At 49.6% G+C, this 18,969-nt stretch overlaps 5 protein-coding genes across 5 annotated transcripts; 2 read left to right on the top strand and 3 right to left on the bottom strand.

The window, feature by feature from the left end:
* Positions 1 to 1,066: 1,066 nt before the first annotated feature.
* Positions 1,067 to 2,473, bottom strand: N7533_009709 (putative integral membrane protein Pth11-like; the record flags this gene model as incomplete). The annotated part of the gene is made up of 6 exons (XM_057106359.1): positions 1,067 to 1,553; positions 1,613 to 1,983; positions 2,051 to 2,118; positions 2,177 to 2,213; positions 2,263 to 2,282; positions 2,332 to 2,473. 6 exons carry the CDS (start codon positions 2,471 to 2,473, stop codon positions 1,067 to 1,069), a joined length of 1,125 nt encoding a protein of 374 aa, XP_056957808.1.
* A 3,480-nt stretch (positions 2,474 to 5,953) lies between these two features.
* On the top strand, positions 5,954 to 7,776 carry N7533_009708 (cytochrome P450; the record flags this gene model as incomplete). The annotated part of the gene is made up of 5 exons (XM_057106358.1): positions 5,954 to 6,185; positions 6,257 to 6,444; positions 6,504 to 6,628; positions 6,685 to 7,555; positions 7,633 to 7,776. 5 exons carry the CDS (start codon positions 5,954 to 5,956, stop codon positions 7,774 to 7,776), a joined length of 1,560 nt encoding a protein of 519 aa, XP_056957807.1.
* A 402-nt stretch (positions 7,777 to 8,178) lies between these two features.
* N7533_009707 (pentafunctional protein ARO1) lies at positions 8,179 to 13,054 on the bottom strand (the record flags this gene model as incomplete). Its single annotated transcript, XM_057106357.1, has 3 exons — positions 8,179 to 8,208; positions 8,290 to 8,334; positions 8,387 to 13,054. 3 exons carry the CDS (start codon positions 13,052 to 13,054, stop codon positions 8,179 to 8,181), a joined length of 4,743 nt encoding a protein of 1,580 aa, XP_056957806.1.
* Positions 13,055 to 14,086: 1,032 nt separating this feature from the next.
* Positions 14,087 to 14,299, top strand: N7533_009706 (uncharacterized protein; the record flags this gene model as incomplete). Its single annotated transcript, XM_057106356.1, has 1 exon — positions 14,087 to 14,299. The coding sequence occupies one exon, from the start codon at positions 14,087 to 14,089 to the stop codon at positions 14,297 to 14,299; it is 213 nt and encodes a 70-aa protein (XP_056957805.1).
* A 1,045-nt stretch (positions 14,300 to 15,344) lies between these two features.
* rat1 (5'-3' exoribonculease Dhp1) lies at positions 15,345 to 18,662 on the bottom strand (the record flags this gene model as incomplete). Its single annotated transcript, XM_057106355.1, has 5 exons — positions 15,345 to 15,894; positions 15,945 to 17,746; positions 17,808 to 17,933; positions 17,989 to 18,269; positions 18,356 to 18,662. The coding sequence occupies 5 exons, from the start codon at positions 18,660 to 18,662 to the stop codon at positions 15,345 to 15,347; spliced, it is 3,066 nt and encodes a 1,021-aa protein (XP_056957804.1).
* Between the last annotated feature and the right edge of the window lie 307 nt (positions 18,663 to 18,969).

Here is an 18,969-nt window from a genome sequence, read left to right as displayed (position 1 = left end):
TCGTTTCTATCATACCTGATGAAAGATCGCTGCTGGTGACGTTCTTTGCTAGGACGATTAACATGGATTTCCGAAAGTTTGGGCTCGGAGTGGGCCAGAAGTTTTGTACTTGATCAACTTTGTTGGCGAAAGAGTTGTTTCCACTTCTCTCATAGAAGTCCTGGAGAGATATGTGATGATGAACCTGAAATAGAGAAATCGTCGGGCAGGTCGACTTTCGCGAAGAAACCTCAATCAATGTCCTAGGGTAGATTATCAAGAAATTCAAATAATTTAGCCCACGGTATTGACTCACTCCCCATGCAATGAATCTTCTACCGGGGAACTTCTCACTCATGTTGAAAAATTTGCTAGAGTTGATTATCATTTGTGTACGAGCCTCTTCGTCTGCAAGCACAAATTTCCATCGTGCGATGCTCCGACCTCAGAGTCTGTCTGATAAATCAGAAGGATCAGGAGGTCTCGGTATAGGCCTTTGTATTTGATGTAGTACAAACAAAGAGGACTTAAGATATAGTGAGTAAGATGACAACTCAAGAGGTGGGAAATGAAGAGAGGATGGAAAAGAGAAGAAGAAACAGGGATATTTTTTGTTGATATTTAGGACAAAAGGAAGCCGCGACTGGCAGTTCACGCGGCTCAAAATCAACCATCAGATTTGGGCTTCGTTAATGATGGATCTGAGGCTGCATTTGGGCCCAGTTGGTCAAGATTTCCATGGAAATCCCATGTTGACAGTGTGATTAGCCCCCCCCCCCTAAAAAGGTCCTGATAGTATGGTCGTTCTAGAGCAGCAGAATTCACGAACGCCTTGGGACCGTTTAAGACAGCTTTACAGTAGTATCACCTACACTCTGCAAAAATACTTCTCCTGCTCTGTTTTAAGAAAACATGTCTAGGTAGTTCGCAATTAATGGAGATTGTCGCTATAAAGGGTATTCGTACAGCCAATATGTACCGCCGATAATAATCCGTATATATGAGAATTTATCCCATGTCCCTTTCCAATAAAATAAGAAGAAATCACCCAAGAAGAGAGGGGAAAAAGGAAAGCTTTAGTTTTTAATTAGAATCCCCGCTTTGACCGGCGAGCCCGCTCGCTCGGTGTATCGAAGATGCCGTTTGTCTCAACGGTTGTCTCAATCTCTGTCTGAGTGAAGATCTTCCCATCGGGAATGATTATCCTGTCTTCGCTCGAATTGTCATTCACGGTAGCACCAATTTGGGTACCCATTCCAGCATCTTCTTTGCCATTCATCGTGCCCATTGTGATCTGGTTTGGATCGGTGACTCTGGTGAACCCCGAGCCGTATTTGCGAGCGTCGGTATTGCCAGACCAAGGGCCATATTTTCTGCCACTGCTGTATTCGCCGATGAAGCGGGGCAGGAAGCGAGAAGCAATAGCTTTAAAAGATGGAATCGAGGCGGCGAAGATACCGACATTTGTTTCGATGACCGACCAGTACATAGCTCCACTGATAGCGTAGGTAGCATCGGCGGATGTGAGCATGGTGGGAATGTAGGTAATTCGGATGATGGAGGAAACACAAGCACTGTAGTAAGACTGTATTAGAGCGGATTCGAACGAGGAGGTAGTCTTTGGTGCACTTACAAAAGACCCAGACAGAGAATCAGAGCCAGCGCAATTTTCTGCTTGCGGGGCATCTGAAGCTTGAAGATGACGCGGATGGGAAGGGTGTAGGTCAAGAGATCGGTAAAGATGTTTAGCGCGGCATTGGCCAGATAAAACACGTTAATGTTAACACATTTTCCAGGTCCGGTACCGGTCCAGGCTTTGCTGATTGTTTGGCATTGAAAAGCGGCGACGAGAACGAAAGAGCCTGCCTGGGCCGCAATAACGCCAACCATGACCCATGAAACTCGGGTGAGGGTACGATCGCCCAGGCGAGTGTAGAACCATAAGACGGATGTTTTGATGAATCCAAGAGTTGCGAGATAGAACATTGAGCTCAGCCAAACTGCCTAGTACACAGAGCTGGGATTAGCAAAGCAATTTACCCGATCAATTAAAAGACAGCTGTGTACATACAAATCCATAGGTAACCATTTTGTTCGGATCAACATATTTCGCATGCTGGCCGAGTCCATTTTCAACCGCTAAGATGGGTTAGCTCTTGAAGATAGAGAAAGGCAGGTCATAGTTGATATCACTCACCAACGATGGTGACGGCGATGAATGCCCATGATAATAGCTGTTGTTGTCAGTTTATAGTTCCACCAAGCAAATTGGCTCAATCTTACACAAGCTCCGATAATGAGATCTGAATTGTTGTTAGAAAATTCTCAATAATCCAGGACGGGATAACTCACAGTCATCGGCCCCCATTTTACCTAGAACGTAGACACGGGCGAACAAGCGCAGACTCAAGACAATGAATGTTAAGACGGCAAATGCAAGACAAATTCCGACAACAACAGGCCCTTGAGAGCCATGATCACTTGTGATGGCCATAAGGAGTAAATAAAAGGGTGAAAAGAGTGAATGCAAACAAGAAATCGGCGAGTCAAATCATCGATGGCCGTCCAAGTTGGAGGTGGTTAATTATGCGTATACTTTGACCAAATCTTTTACCAGTATGTCACCAGGATAGGAAAGATAGCCAACGACACAGAAGAAGACGAAAAGAACAAAATAAGAAATAAGAATGAGAGGTACAATGGAGAAAAACGCCACCAGAAATGTACCTTTGTCTTCATTCAGGGCGGCACATGCGTGCCAGGATCTAACCCTGAAAAAAGAAAAGGAAAAAAAAAGAAGATAACTGTCCGCTGTGCTCCGTAAGTATGCTAGCGGCAGTATGACACTGGTTCCTGGTAACTTCTAGATCCACCGATTCCAATAACGTTGCCGCCACAAAGTGGCCAAGCCTGTGGGGATTGGAAAGATCTTACCCAAGAGAGAACTACAACCAGACTGTACGGAGGCACTGCTGCGGGCTTTTCTTGGTTCGGACTACTGATCAACAAGGCTAATGTCCGCTTTACTTCCTAGAGTCTAAGTCTATGATTTTTGGGTATTGAGCCGAGACTTCAGAAGACTCGTCAAGCCTTAGAGCGATTTGATTTGCCAGCCAGATGCGGAGATGTGGCCGATGTCCCCATGTCGAGCAACGCAGCCGCAGGGAATATTTATGGGTCCCACTACGTAGATTCGAACCACATACAGAGTACGGAGTACGGAGTAGGTGCTCTCGTTCTCGTTCTGACGTGGACTCAAACATCAAACGGGAAGGCCCTGAAGCTAGATCGGAGGATACGGGGAGCGAACATCGGGAATAAGCAAGGAAGAAGAAATGCGTGGGTCAGTGGGAAATCGAGTCTCGTATACTGCCGATCGAAAATTCTGGATTGCCTGGCGTCAAGGTCCTCCAAAATCAAATTTGTTATCAAGCCCCGAATACTACTAGCATATCAAGTATTCCATACAGTACAATTCTAATATCCCCAGCCGACTAACCGGTATCCTGCGGTGAAAGGAAAAGAGGGAAATTCAAAAGTACACATGTCTAGCCTATGTTCATACATATGTAGTACTATGTACAATGAGCACGTCCAGTAGAAATCGGAAATCGGGTCAAGCGTGGGGCATCGGCAGATCCCGCCGAATAGGAAGATATCGATCGACTGGCGAATGTGGAATTTCCACTTCTTTTGGTACATATGTTTTGTGCTCCGATTTTCTTTCTCTGGGTTTGTTTTACTTCGGCGGTGATCCTAATTCGCGGATCAAGGCATTATCAACGCGGTCTTAAACTTTTGTTTGACAGGCGTTGCGGCAAGTTTAATGCGCTTTGTGTCTCGTAAAAGTGGCCCTCAAGGTTTATTCTTGCATGGTCGACCAGGATATCGTGAAGGGGCATACGATCATCGCAGCCGGCGTTTCAGACGGTCCCAGGATCTCTACGAATGGGCGCCGTGATGTGCCCACCAAAAGGCGTAAAAATCAGTAAAGATCCCCAAGAAGACCCACCCAAGACGCCATCCTAAAAACAAATGCGATCTGCAACACTCATCCCCCCGAGCCGTCCTCCTCGGACCCACTATATCCACTGGTGGGTCCTTCCGAAGGTCATCGCCATTCAACCGCGTCAGTTCTAAGCGAGATTGGGCGAGAAACGAGCTTTCCGGTCGAGGAAATCAGGGGAAAATACGGAGTAAACTAGGCACTTTCAAGTCACAATTAAGTGTTCATGTGATCACACTCTTCCGAGCAACAAGTCTATTGTCGAAAGTACGAACAATTTCAAGGGGCAAAACGGGAGAGGCATGCCCTCGTGCATGCAGCTACAGTCTAGCGTGATGGGCAGCGGAGTAGCGAGATGAGACACCTCCAGACACCAGCAGTTCCAGCCAACTAACTCCATACTCCGTACGGAGTACAGCCCATATCGAAGCGTTTTCAGCATTGCAATTTGGTTCTCACGCTCCATTTATTCCTCAGAACAAAAATTTTTCAAAAGAAAGGAAACCTCAGCGATCCGGCACGCAGCTCGCCCGATCGACCACCGTTTTTGATCTTCATTCGCTATAAAAAGGACACACGCTTGTGGACGAATCAAGGCATAAATCATTCCAACGGCCTTGGCAATTGAGGAGGTGGATATAGATACCTGCCGGGAAAGGGGATCACATCCGGAGGGAGATGGGGACACTGGATGTGGAGGCCACCACCGAGTGGTGCTCACCACAGCAGGGACCATCTCCCCTTGTAATGGAATTCCCAACGAGGAAGTTGAATGGGAACGTGGGTGGCAACGGCATCATGTACTACTCCGTAGTGGAGAAGTATATCCGATGTCCATCGAGGAGGCACGATGATTCCGGTTAACCGGGTTCCTATCCAAGAGCACCAGGTCCGAGAGTACGCCCACGGTGCATAGACCAACTCCGAGGCTCCATTATGGCTTGTGAGAATCGATTTATACATAGATCATCTGAGTATCGATTTACGGAGTAAGCCCAAGTATCCTCATAGCAGTTATTAGAACGTTTTCTCTGTCTTTCTCCGCATAGTTTCATTAGAGAATTTAAGAAAATGAACACGTTCGTCAAGATTGCAACGTGGGAAGACAGGTGGATTCATCACATTATGTTCCTAAATCCTGCAGACAGACACGCAAATAGGCGACAAGAGAACATCTCCTTCGGAGAGTGGAGTCTGAGGGGCTACAGGATCCACCATTGCCCTAGCCTGACACTTGTACCTGCTCTCCACCGAGCCTTGTACAAATGAAGCGAAACAATGGGTCCTAAATACCGAAAACCCCCCCTGTCGTGTGTCTCTTCATTCTAGGCAATTGAGACCCAGAATAATGACGATCCTTCTTGTTGCTAAAACGGCATCAAACGTTCCAGGAGATTGCGCCGGATCCTCCCCCCTTTTCATGGATCCTTGAATCAAGAGTGAGTGACAGCTCGGACCCTTCTGCCGGGAAAATCATTGCTCTTTCAGCAAAGACCCGTCGAGACACGAATCTCGCGTCGTACCTACATGACATAGCTACGGTTTCCAAGAAAGCCATGCCCAGATATCCACACGAGCTATTCAGGTCCCCAGCTGCCAACAGGGTTCGTGGAATTACATCTCCACCACAAAATGGCTCCAAAGAGCATAGCAGTCGAACTAAGTGACATAGTGGACATTTTTAGAGAACGAAGAAGCTTGCTTTGATGATCTAGTTGGCCGTTAGACCCAGTGAGGCCTAGACATACCCGAACTAGAAGCACTTGGACTCCCGCGAGTGGGTTGTCCGTTGTGGCTCGGCAATGCCCACTCAGCCAATGGCTTCGTCTCCTTTATCATTCGAATGGCGTTCAATAGGGATGGCGGGGGGAAGTCTCCGCGGTTATTTTGAGACTCGTTTCTGCCCCTCTTGTGGTTGAAAGTTTCTAATCTTCAGATGCGGTGCATTTGAATCTTTCAGCCATCATCATGGGTTTCACAGAGAGTGTGCTGTCACTGGTGACAGTCACCAACATTTTGCTCGCTCCTTTTCTCTATGTCATTTTGAAATTCGTCTACCAAATTGTGTACTACCGATTCTTTCACCCGCTATCTAAATTCCCAGGTCCCTTCTGGGCATCCGTGACTCGTCTTTGGATTGCGAAGCAGAACTTGGCCGAGACGGAATATCTTACATTTCATGAACTTTCTAAGACATATGGTACCTAATCTTGTCCTGCGTGGAGGAGACTTGAGATATAGAAAAATAAGTAACTGATTGCTGTTTAATAGGACCCGTCGTTCGCATCACTCCCACATTGCTGCTGGTCAGCGATCACTCCAAGCTTCCCGAAGTCTACCAACGCAATGTGGACAAAACTGGACACTATATCACAGGCAGCTTTGGCGAGAATGAAAGTCTGTTCAATATGAGGTCCCACAAGACTCACGCAGTGTTCCGAAAGCACGTTGCGGGACCTGTAAGTTCAATATAAGAAAAAGAAAGGGTTTACACGACGAGTGCTGACAGGGAATGTAGTACAGCTTCACCAACATTAAAAGCATGGAACCAATGATCGACGCTCGCATCCGCGAATGGATTGACAAGCTCAATGGTACTTTTGTCAAGTCTGGCGAGGCTTTTGACTTCGCCTGGTGGGCAGTGTAAGTCTGGTGAAGAGCCTTTTCAATGAAATCGGACTAATTATTTAAACAAATAGCTATATGGCCTACGACATCATCAGCGAAATCGGATTTGGTGCTCCCTTTGGATTCATTGAGAAGGGTGAAGACGTCGGTGGCCTCATCCAAGGTTTCCACGATGGTCTTCCTGCTTTCGGTTTCCTTGCCCGCCTGCACCCTTTTACATCCTGGATGAAGACAACTTTCATGGGCAAATATCTCGTCGCCACACCGCAAGATAACTCGGGCATCGGTGTTCTGATGCGCTTCCGTGACCGTCTCATCAAAGAGCGCATCGAAGACATCAACAGCGGCAAGCCAGTAAACCGTGTCGACCTTCTCCAAAAGCTCATCGAAGCCCGCACTGACGAGGGCAAGCCTCTCGATTTGGAGTATATTCGCGCGGAGGTTCTTCTGGTTCTACTTGCCGGAGCTGATACCACTGGGACCGCTTTCCAAGCCTTGATCCAGTTCCTCCTATCCAACCCGGAATCTTATGACCGCATGATGGAAGAGATTGACAATGCCACACGCAAGGGTCTGATCTCCGATATGCCCCAGTATGACGAAGTAATTGAGCACTTACCATTCTTCGTGGGCTGTGTCAAGGAAACCATGCGTCTTTGCCCTTCCGCACCGAACATCTTCCCCCGTTACGTTCCCGAGCCTGGTCTGGAGCTGTATGGCAAGTTTGCTCCGGCTGGTACCGAGATCACCTGCAATCCCTATCTGGTACACCGTGACCCGGTTTTGTATGGCGAGGATGTGGAGGAGTTCCGTCCTGAGCGCTGGTTGGATGTGGAGAAAGCTAAATTGTACAACAAGTATAACTTCGCCTTTGGATATGGTTCCCGTGTGTGTCTGGGCCGTGATATTGCAATGATGGAGCTATTCAAGGGTCCCCTCCAGGTAAGATCTTTCTCTCAAATCGCCGTATTTGGGCCGTGGATTCAAGTTCCACTTCTAACTAATTTCGTTTCTACTAGTTCTTCCGCCAGTTTAAGCCCGAGTCCGTGAAGGATAAACCGACTGCTCAATTTGTCGTGAAGGGAGGCGTTGGCTATTGGCGAGATGTATGGTTGACCATCTCCAAACGCCCACAGGTTACCCCTCCGGCCAGTCCACAGTAGAAAAAAAGGCACTTCGAAATTTATTCCTTCGAGATATGTACAATTACCGTTTGATTGCTTACAGAGAGTCAATACTTCCCAAAATGGTTGTATCGATGGCGGCTTCTTATTATCCAAACATATTGCAAGTCCTGGACTCCTGGGCTGTACTATAACCGTTGAAAGCGAAGAGAAGGATCATGCTAAAGATTCTAGTACACCCAAGTTGGAACCAATTGCCAAATTAGGTGAAGAAAAAAACCAATGCTATTTATTGAAACCATATATAAAGTAAATCTGCATATCATCTGAAACATGAAGTACGGGGTGAACCGAGACGAGCAACTTTTTTCAAATCCTTTGTGAGAGAGAACCGTTTGTAGAATCTGGAATTGCATTGATACCGAAAGGGAATCGTACGTTTTAGGCAGAGCCATCGCCCATAACAGCAGCCTTGAGACGAGGTTAGTACTAGAACAACCAGGTGCAAGTGTCAAATCAAAAGAAGGAAGGGTTCCAAGCATGAAGACTTACTCTGGCGACGTGGTACAGAGGGGTGATTCCAGTCCAGTGAATGAACTGCGAGGAGTTAGCAATCTGTTTGATCAAAGAGCCATTATCGAATACATACCTGGTTAACACCCTGGCCAGTAAGAACCTCGAGTCCAGGGATAGTCTTCCAGCCCGATTCGGAAGCGAGCTCCATAAGCGCAGTTACTGAAGGCTTGTAAGCCATCTCGAGAAGAACACGGGGCGACTGGCCCTCGGCGGACTTAGCGTCGACCTGCTGGGCATGCTCAAACATCTTGGATAGAGTTTCACGCATAGTTGGGTCGATGGGCTTATCAGCAGGGATAGTACCGATGGCAACTTGGGGCACAGTGTCAAGTTGGCTGTAGTTGTCGACAACGCGGATGTTGTAGCTGGTGGGGAAGGTCGAAACCATTCCCTCGAGCTTGCTGGCAGTGCGGCCGACAACGTAAATAGGGGAGAAGCCCATGTGGTGCAGGGCGAAGATGGCAGCACGAGCGGTACCACCGCCACCGACGACCACGGCGCTCTGGGTACCGTCCGAGCCGTAGATACCATCGTTACGCAGGGACTGAACCATTCCTTGCCAGTCAGTGTTGTAGCCAACTAGTCGAGGAGCCGCATTGCCGTTAGCGACAGGGACAATAGTGTTGACGGCGCCGATAATCTCAGCCTCCTGTGCAACCTCGTCCAGGAGGGGCATGATATCTAGCTTCAAAGGAATGGTCACAGAGGCACCACCGAAGTCAGGTGCGTGGATAAATTCTTTGACGTCTTCAACATTGGTGGTCTCGAGGCGACTGTAGCTGTGGGGAAGACCCGTCTCGCCGAAGAGAGTGTTGTGGAGGGCGGGGGATCGCGAACCAGACACTGGCGAGCCGAAGATGGCGAACTTCTTGGCCTTAATCTCACCCATGAGTGACAGACCCCTGCGAATTTCAGTCGCAGAAAGTTGACCGGGAGCAGCCTTGAAAGGAAGGCAAGGGTGGGAGACGGGTGTCATGAAACCGTTCAAGATGCGACTGAGCTGGCCAGTGTCACCCATGTTGATGGCAATCAATGGGGTTTCGTGTGCCTCCTCGGCCCAAGTCTTAAATTTCCGGAGAGCGGTGTTGTCATCCAGAGTCTTGGCGACACCAACAAGCTTGATAATATCACCATACTCCAGAGCACGGTTGTAAGATGGAATCCAAGACATGTTGGACCAAGACAGCTTGCCCTCAGGGTCGTGGTGAGATGCAATGATCTTCGAGTGGCCCTTCATCTCGGAAACAGAACGGAGAAGCTCATCGGGGAAAGCAATCTCAAGATCAACAAATTCGCATCCTGAGCGGAACGCCAGGCGGTAGAGCTGCGCGGCAGCTTCATGTGCATCATCGGGGAAGCGACCACCCTGGCTCTTGGTACGGATGGTGAAAATGAGGGGAATGGTAACACGGCGGCGGAGGAAAGACATCTGCTCGGCAACGAAATCCACGGAGGGAATATCATTATCCGAAGCCGGATCCTTCAATAGATCAACCCGCAATTCCACAGCATCAGAGCCGATACAGGCCTCGCTGAGAATATCACCACATTCACGCAAGTCGGGCAGAGTGAGGGAGGCGAAGAAAGAGTGCTTCTTCTTCTTAATAACGCTGAGGTTGTCCTGGCGGCCGGTGACAACCCGCATGAAGCGCTGGAAGTCTTCTGAAGCCAAGGCAAGCTCTGTATTGTTGGAGTGTTGGCTGTAGTACTGAATGTTGCTGCATTCTTGGAACCAGGGCTTGCGACGTAGCCATACTCCCATCATATCTTCCACATAGGCAGGGCGAAGCTTGTCAATCTGGAGGAATTCCATGACTTGTTTGATATCACGCATAATAAGGAGAACATTACCCTTGTTCTTGTGGTAGTCAGCGAGGAGCTTACGGGCCTCGGGCATCTCAACTACACCGCCACCGCAGGCGAAAACGTAGCCGGTGGGTCGGTCTTTCATAGCACGCTGAAGCACGGCAAGCTCCGCATCGCGGAATCCTTGCCAGCCACGCTGCTTGATCATCTCCGGAATGGTGATTCCCTCGGTCGTTTCTAACTCGGTATCAAGATCGATGAAAGGTCGGTCGAGGCTTGATGCTACCCAGTTGCCGGCAGTGGTCTTTCCAGCTCCACGCATACCAATGATGAAGACGGAAGCACTGACCTTCTCCTCCTGGGTGGAGGTAGCCAACTCCTCTTCACCCAGCTCCTTGCCGTCAAGGTTGACACCGAAAAGTTGCTTCATGGTATCCCACCAGCCAGGCCATGTCTTTCCAACGCACTCCTTCTCGAGAATGAGAGTAGACTTGGGGGCGACAAGTGACAAGACACTGAAGCTGAAGGCGACACGGTGATCGTCGTAGCAGAAAACGCCGCCCGCGGGTTGACGGAGGGTCGATCGCTCAATTCCGTCGATCTCAATACCATCGTCGTGTTCACGGCAGACAACACCGTACTTTGCAAGCTCATCCTTCATAGCCTTAATTCGGTTGCACTCCTTGACACGCTGATTGGCAATTCCGTAGATACGGGTGGTGTGGTTTGAGCTTTCACCACGGGCGACAGCAGCGAGAACAGAGGCAGTTAAGAAAGCATCTGTCATAGGCTCCATGTCCACATTGGGCAGCGGTCGAAGAATGCCGCTAGCCGGACCAGTGACGGTGGTGGAGTAATCCGTTTGCTCAACGGTGCAGCCCATCGGCCTCAAGACATCAACAGCAAAACGGGCATCACCCTGGAGAGACTTGGAGCCGATGTTCGGAACGGTGCAAGTGGTACCGCTGATCGCTGCAATGGCCAGGGGATAAGTGGCAGAGCTTGCATCACTCTCGACAACATATTCGGCAGGGTTGACATAGTGGCCCTGGGGAATGTGGTAGGTGTGTTCCTCAGTGGTGGACTTCTTCACGTCAATGCCGAAGGAGCGCATCATGGCGGTGGTCATGTCAATGTAGGGTTGGGAGATGGGCTTGCCTCCGACCAGCTTCAGAGTCACAGGCTCCTTGGCATATGGAGCACACATAAGCAGCGAAGAGACATACTGCGAAGAAACCTTCGCAGCAAGGTTGATACTGCCTCCGGCGAAGCCACCAGAAGCTCCAATTTTGAGGGGCAGGCTGCCCTTGCTCTCCATATACTCGACACTAGCGCCGTTGACGGTCAGAGCATCAACAAGGTCACCGATGGGTCTTTGCTTCATTCGGTTGTTACCAGTAAGGACGCTGTGGTCAACAGTGCTAGGAGTAGCAAGAGTGGCAACGGTTGTCAAGAAACGGGAAGCAGTTCCAGCGTTGCCCAAGTACAAGGGGGACGGACTGGCCGTGATATTACCTCCCATACCGTTGACGACAAGAACTTCTCCCTCCTCTTCCCAAGAAAAGGTGGCTGCTCCCAGTCGTTCCAGAGCGTTTAACATAACCTCAGTGTCATCAGAGTGCAAAAGGTTCTTGATACGGCAGGTGCCCGAGCCCAACGCAGCGAGAACAAGAGCGCGGTTGGAGATACTCTTAGATCCGGGAGGTGCGCAGGTCACGTTAAGAGTCTTGGGGACGCCGGGGTGCACCTCGACGCTAGGTGCCAGAACAACACCAATATCTTCGTTGGCAACAACACTAGCCTTGGGCTCGTGGGTGCGTCCAATCGCAGATAGGAGAACAATCTTCTTCTTGGGCCCGTCGTTCTTCTTGTCCAAGGCCATGTTAAAGAGCAATTGATCCACTGAGCAATGCTTGCCAGCGGTCAATTTCCTCACGCGAGAGTCCTTCATAGAAGTGGGAAGGCCGTAGGCGGATATGCACTTGACAACACGGGCCACAGCAACGCCCTTCAGGATGCCCAGGTGTCGGGCCAGCTCGGCCTCTTTGACCATGCCAATGGCAACGCACTCGCCGTGGAGGATCTGTGGGGTAAGAATAGCTTCAATGGCGTGGCCAATGGAGTGTCCCCAGTTCAATAGGTTGCGGAGGCCACCTTCACGCTCATCCGCGGAAACAACAAAAGCCTTGTGGCGGGCAGATGCCAGAATTCTGGCCTTCAGGATATCGCGAATGCCATCAAAGCGGCCTTGGCCAGGCTTAGCCTCGCTACGAACAGCGTCGAGAATCAGATCCGCATTATCTTCGAGCGCGGTGAATTCTTCCTCGCTTGAGATGGCGGCGGTCTTGATAACTTCGGCCATGCCATTGATGAACTCTCGGACGGGGAGGGTCTCCAAAAATTCGAGATCAATGTAAATCCTTGACGGTTGCCAAATGGAACCAATCAGGTTCTTACCCAATGGTGTATCAATGGCTGTTTTGCCTCCAATTGAGGAATCCACCATGGCGAGGAGGGTGGTTGGGACTTGCACATAGCGAACCCCACGCATGTAGGTCGCCGCAATGAAACCTGTCAAATCACCAATGACTCCGCCGCCCAGGGCAATAACAACAGTGTCACGACCACATGGTGGGTTTTGGCTCAACATCCAATCTTCAATGTCGGCTTTAGTCTGGCGGGACTTTGAGCTCTCACCGGGGGCGGCATTGTAGACCAACAGACGAGGGGCAGGGTTGACTGAGGCGGCGGCGATTTCGAAAGTTTTTTGAAAGCTCGGAGTATAGATGGATCCGAGGTTGGTATCAGTAATGAGGACATAAGTCGTGGAGGGCAGGCCGGTGATTAGGTCCTGGGCGACATAGTTGCGCCACAGGCCAAAATCGGCGACGATGCTCTCCCGACCCAAGATACTGATCTTGGTGGGTTCGGTCATGATGATGGACGGGAGCTGTGTGATCTCGATATGTGCAATTCCAGTTTCCTGCTCAATTCATTCTGTGAAATTTAGTGTTTGGGTCTTTTTGAGGAGGGGAGGATCTTCGGGGAGTTATGCTGATTCCTCCCCACAATCGAAGTTGAAGCTAGTGATTGTGATGCAAGGCGCGAGGAATTGAAGACGCTCTCTCAGCCGCGATGAATAGAACGTACCTGGTATTTCTGCACCAGGAGTCAGCGTAAGACCTGGCAAAATGCGACCAGGAAGATGGAAGTAATGACTATGACTATGACTGTGACTGTGACTGACTCAATAATTCTTTCCCCTCCGATCTCGCGGCAGTTCCCCTTGACCGCCTTCGGTGAGTCAGTCCAGCTGAGCCACCAATTACTAATCCTAGTATTACGGTACTCCGTACAACAATATTACTAGCAGTACTAGCATGCATGCTAATATTACGAGACTGCAGGCTATACTGGTATTCTCCCTAGATGAGTAATTTAACAATGTTGTTTGTTTCAACTTGCTTTTTGCGATGGCTCAGCTGGGCTTGTCGCTGCCCAGGTGATCACCGAATCAATTCAAACATTTGAGATCTACATGTATCAGCTCACTAGTTTATGGGGTGGAACAAGCAACACTCCAGTTGGCGTCTTGATATTTGAGACCCTCTATGTAGCCTGAGTCTTTGGCTGATAGGGCATGACTGGAACTACTTACATACTGTACCTACATATGCAAATAGGTACGGAGTACCCCTATGAAGTACTCCGTAAAAACCCACAGAATGCTTCAGTAGTTCCATGGGCATTCAGCTATCACTTGGGTCTTCGACAATGCAAACCCACGTGCAGAAATTCTATAAATTACTGATCTTTTCTGCCAAATCTCCTCTTAGGACCTGTCCATCTCAATTTATGATCTATCTCGATCCCTCGATTATTCTCCTATCCAACGCAAACAGTCGAACCAATTTCCAAAAACTCATCACCTCGCATTGTAAACATTTCAATATTTGAACCAATCACGATGCAGTTTTCCCCCATCCTTGCTACCCTCGTTGCCCTTGGTGGCCAGGCATACAGTCAATTTCCATCAGGCAAATACACTATTCAAAATGATGCATCCGATGTATTGACTGTCGATCCATACGCGGAGAATGGCCCTCTGGTATTTGCCCCAGCCAACCAAAATGATAATTCCAACCAGATTTGGTACATTGTCACCTCTTCCACCCCTTAATCCGTTTTACTTCAATCCAGAGACCTCGGTGGTTACCATGGAAAATTTCTCGAGTGCTCAGAGGGCTCAGGTTCTTGTGACGTAGACCAGGCCCAGCGTTTTACACTTCACCAAGAGTCTGGAAACGAGTATTCGATCGCGGACGCGGAGGGCAACTATCTTCAAGCGCATAATAAGTCGCTTCGTCTTGTATTTGGCAAGCAAGCCGACGAACAGAAACCTACTTCTACCCTTCTTCCGGTCTCGCAGTGTAAGTATTAAACAACCCTCATGTCAGATTCATCATGAGCTAACCTGTCTTGATAGAAATCCATTCCAGCGAAGCTAGATGCGTATGTGGCTCTAGTGGTTGTGCATGAATCCATGAGAAATTTCCCATCATGTGAGTTGGTTATGACGGAGAGATGTTAGGAATATTAAGGATGGTACGAAACAACTTGAACTTGGTCGTGGAAAACTTGAGTTTATGTGTAAGATAGTTACTACTGGCAGGGAAACTAGTGGCCTCTCAATTAGGTAAAGTAGAATAAAGAAGCGATTCACTACCTATAGATCAAGGTTGGAAGCGGTTTTAGATCGTGTGTCTATAAACTATAGAATTCATTTCCTTTGCTGCTACTAATAGATACATCAGAACGGAAGGGGATGGTCAGGAGTTGCCAGGTATTATTTGGCATATACCTGCCTAGGCATGCATGACTGAACCTGTCACTATTTTAGAGCTCTCCGAACACACCTGGTCATACTAGTATACATCCGCCATTGCAGAATCTATTGCATGAGATGCAGTAAGCCGCCCAAAAGTACAAATCCTGGTACGAGTAGAAATAAACCGGGAAAAAGCAAACTGAATCGAGTGCAAAGCGAATAAACTTCTTACTATGGTCGTATAATTTCATTTTTTGTACATGCAGAAAAAAAAGACCAAACGCCCATTATCCTCAAACTCCCCCTATCCAGTCACGAAGATGTTATGAGGTCCATATCATGGTTTAGCAACTTGTGATAGAAGGAGAACAGTTCTCCGTCTCATCAGCGATCGCTATTAGTAGTGGCCGCCCCCACCCCGGTTTCCACGGTATCGGCCACCACCACCACCACCACCACCACCACGATAGCCACCCCGGCCCCGGTTGTCATGAGAACCATAGCCACCGCGGTGTCCACCATGTCCATGTCCATAGTGATCCTGCTGGTAACCTTGATTATATCCATACTGGTTGGACATGCCACCACGCGGGGGTCCGGGTGGCCCTCTTGAGTAGTCACCACCTCCTTGTCCAGGAGGAACCCATCCCGGAGCCATCTGCATGTTGTTTTGCTGGCCGGGAACGAAACGAGGATCGAGGTGGGCAGCGAATGGATTGGGACGGCCGGGTCCTCCTTGGTTTCCTCCACGGTCCGATCCGTAGTCCATCCGTCCACCGCGGCCGCCTCCCCTGAATGGCGCGCCACCGAAGGAGCGGCCGGAGTTTTGGGCCCGGCCCTTGACGGCACGGACATCGGCCGAATTCAGCATGGGTGTGGCAAACTTGACGCCTCGAAGCAGCATCGATTTGTGAATGTGTTCGGATTTCGGGATGGTATAGTCGACACTGTCAATTTGTTAATAATCCGATTATTTTGAGGGTAAAAAATTACTTACGTGAGTGTTCGATCATCGTCGAGGCTCGGCATGCCATATTCCTCCAGGTCAGACACTAGAGAACCATGGGGAATGTATGTCTCACTGCGCTCGACAATACCAGCCAAGCCCTCACTCACCCGCATGTTCAAGTTGAACTTTGCTGGGCCGGGCTTCTTCGAATAGAAGTTACCAACAAGGTCTTGATAAAGTGGATGTTGGTCCGACAACAAAAGTACTTCTGTACCGTGAGTGTTGCGGTTACGTTCGTCATCAGAAAGGAGAGGGTATTTCTTCTCCATAGCGGCAAGTAGGCGTTTCTCATCAATGAAAGGAAGTAAGATCACACCCTGCCAAGCGAACTTCTTGCCGTTTAGATCCAATGGGAAATCTTCGGGGTAGAAATCAATGATCTCGCTGTTTGGATCGCTCATGAGGTCGTGGAATACCTCAGGTAAGGCATGGTTAGACGATGCCGGCAGGACACCCATCAGCTGCTCAAAAGGCTTGAACGGCTTGCCCTGGTCGAAGTTGATATCCATATCGGCAATGTCCACAAAGTCTGAGGCAAATGGGGCGTAGTGATATGGGTAATACCAGGTCCACGAAGGGCAGCCCTGGAAATAGTAGAGCAGAACCCAGGCGAGACCTTCCGCATAAGCGCGAGCAACTTTGTGGCGGAACTCGTGGTCCTCGGGATCGACACCGAATTTCTGCTCGTAGTAGCGATCGGCGAATCCGGGCTCCCAGAGGCGAACGGTATCCTCTGGCATCTCATCCTCCTTCTTCTTAGGAGGGGGTGGAGGAGGGGAGTCTCTGCCCGGGGTTCCAGATTCTTCGTCCTGTTCCTCGGCGCCTCCAACCTTGCGTTTTCCGAGAACCGATGGAGACGTTGGCTCCTCATTGCCATTCGATGCTTCTTCTGGCTGGGCACCACTTGAGGCCCCTTCCTCGGTAGCAGTGTCGTTTTGAGGGCCTTTCATGAGTTTGCTCTTCAAGACAGCAGCGGCACTTTTGTTCTCCATATTGGCACGGTAGACATTCCCACGGTTAACGACCATGCTTTGGGTCATCTCTCTATTCTCCTTGGTCAGATGTCCTCGAGCAGGGGTGATCAACTCCAGACCTGCAGGCGGAGCATCGTCGACACTGCCAGCACCGCCACGAGATCGGTTACCCGGGGCATTATCATGTGGCGGGGAGCTGCGTCTCCGCTTGCTGGCACGCTCTTGATTCCGAGCTTGGTCTTGCTCTTTACGCCTCCTGTCGTTGGCCTGCTTTCTTTCATCTGCCTGACGACGACGAGAGAAAATCGCACTCTCTTGCTTGGCTAGTCCTGCTAAAATGAGCTGGGCCCTTTTGAGGTCGACGTGTCCATCCTGGGTGAGATAACCTCCCATAGCAGGAATATTGTCACGCCAGATAGCGATGAGAGTGTCGATGCCGTTCTCACGAATATCCAAGGAGGGCAGATGCGGCAAGAAATCGTTTCCGACGAAGAAACACATGAAGACCCAGTCATCGAGTGCGCGCTCAATGTCGAACGGGAAGGGCTGCTGAGGAACGTGCATTTCAATGGCCAGATATTCTCTCAGAACCGAAACGTGGAGCCAAATAAACGGCTTGAGTGGTGCAGCATGCTGCTTTTCATCGAATTCTCCACTCTTCTCCTTTGCTTTACCGGTGCATTCTTCAGCCTTGTGTCCAGGCTGTCCACACAGTCTACACGTCCGGGGCTTCGATTCTTGGAAAAACACATCCTCGCGGAGAATTCGGAAATGAGGCTCATGAGTCGCCAGACCCAACATGATAAGATCGGCATCCTGGTAATTCAGAATCAGTATCGTGCAGATATATGTATTTGTAACAATGAATGAAGCTTACCAGTCCGTAAAAGACATGACGGGTGTTTGGGTCATGCTCCGGTGATGCACGCTGCGAGCGCACGAATTCCATAATCTTGTGCTCACCTTCTCCAGGAACAGTAGCATCCGAGATGATGATTTTCATCTGAGATCGTTAGAATGTATGATACATAGTTGGGACGGAATGCATTTTGTCTTACCTTCTCCCAGGCTGGGTCGGTGTTGAGCTTATAGGCAATCCAGTAACGTAAAGATGCGGCGAGAATGTTCATGAATGGGGTTCCTGGTGTAATGACGTTGCTATCCCAGGTCTTCTGAACCACCTCCTCCTGAAGAACTGCATCGCCACCCTTTTTGGCATTTTGTCTAGCCAGCAACTTCTGGAGCTCTTCCTTCTTCTCGTCGTTTTCTCTAGCTTCTTGGGCGGATCGGAAGCGACGCGCACGTTGCTGGTTCATCTTGGCTCGGGGAGCAACACCATCTAGGTAGAGAGATAGTATGTTAGTATCCATCAGACTTAAAGTGTGTGATTAAACAGGCTTGCGCCAAGTCTGGATCTACACATACCGATAGCGATCATGAGGAGCTTTCTTGGGCGGACCATATTGACGACTCGATCAGTATATCTGAAGACCTCGAGCATCATCTCTTGCTCGTTGGCGGGCGGTGGGCGTCCTTCGGGATGGGTACAAGGATGAACAATGCCGTTCATATCGAGGTAAAGGTTGTCCTGTTCCTCGCCGTTGGGGTTTGGGCGCGTAGTATCGACTGGAATCGGCTCTCCATCCACCTCCTGCGGAAGCTCCTCGATCACCGAGGAGATGATCTTGGGGTACTTGTTGGAAAGCCATCGGAACAGCGCGGGGACACCCATATTGACGATGCGACTGCGGGTGAAGCGTCAAGTATTGTCAAAGAGTCAAAATTTGCGTTGCGCTCGAATGCGGTATCTTGCAGACGCGATAGGCAAGATGACGCGCACTGAAAGTCCGTAGTTCACAGAGAGTCTGCGAGTCGGAAACCCAGGATCGCAGCGACTCTCGACGACTTGCGAAATCGGATAAAAGAGATAGTGAGCCCCTGATCAAGGAATCGCGGCGCAAGTTGGGGGTTGCGAGAAAAGAAACCAAAAAGTCTCTGCGGAGAAGGTGAATTGTTTCCGGGCGGTCGGGAGACTTTCG

Source organism: Penicillium manginii (assembly GCF_028828005.1).
Source record: "Penicillium manginii strain IBT 31320 chromosome Unknown utg000006l:1.0-4164085.0:1.0-4166146.0, whole genome shotgun sequence".
NCBI classification, from domain to species: domain Eukaryota; kingdom Fungi; phylum Ascomycota; class Eurotiomycetes; order Eurotiales; family Aspergillaceae; genus Penicillium; species Penicillium manginii.
Note: the sequence above shows the minus strand (reverse complement) of the source record. Positions and strands in the feature narration are given on the sequence as shown.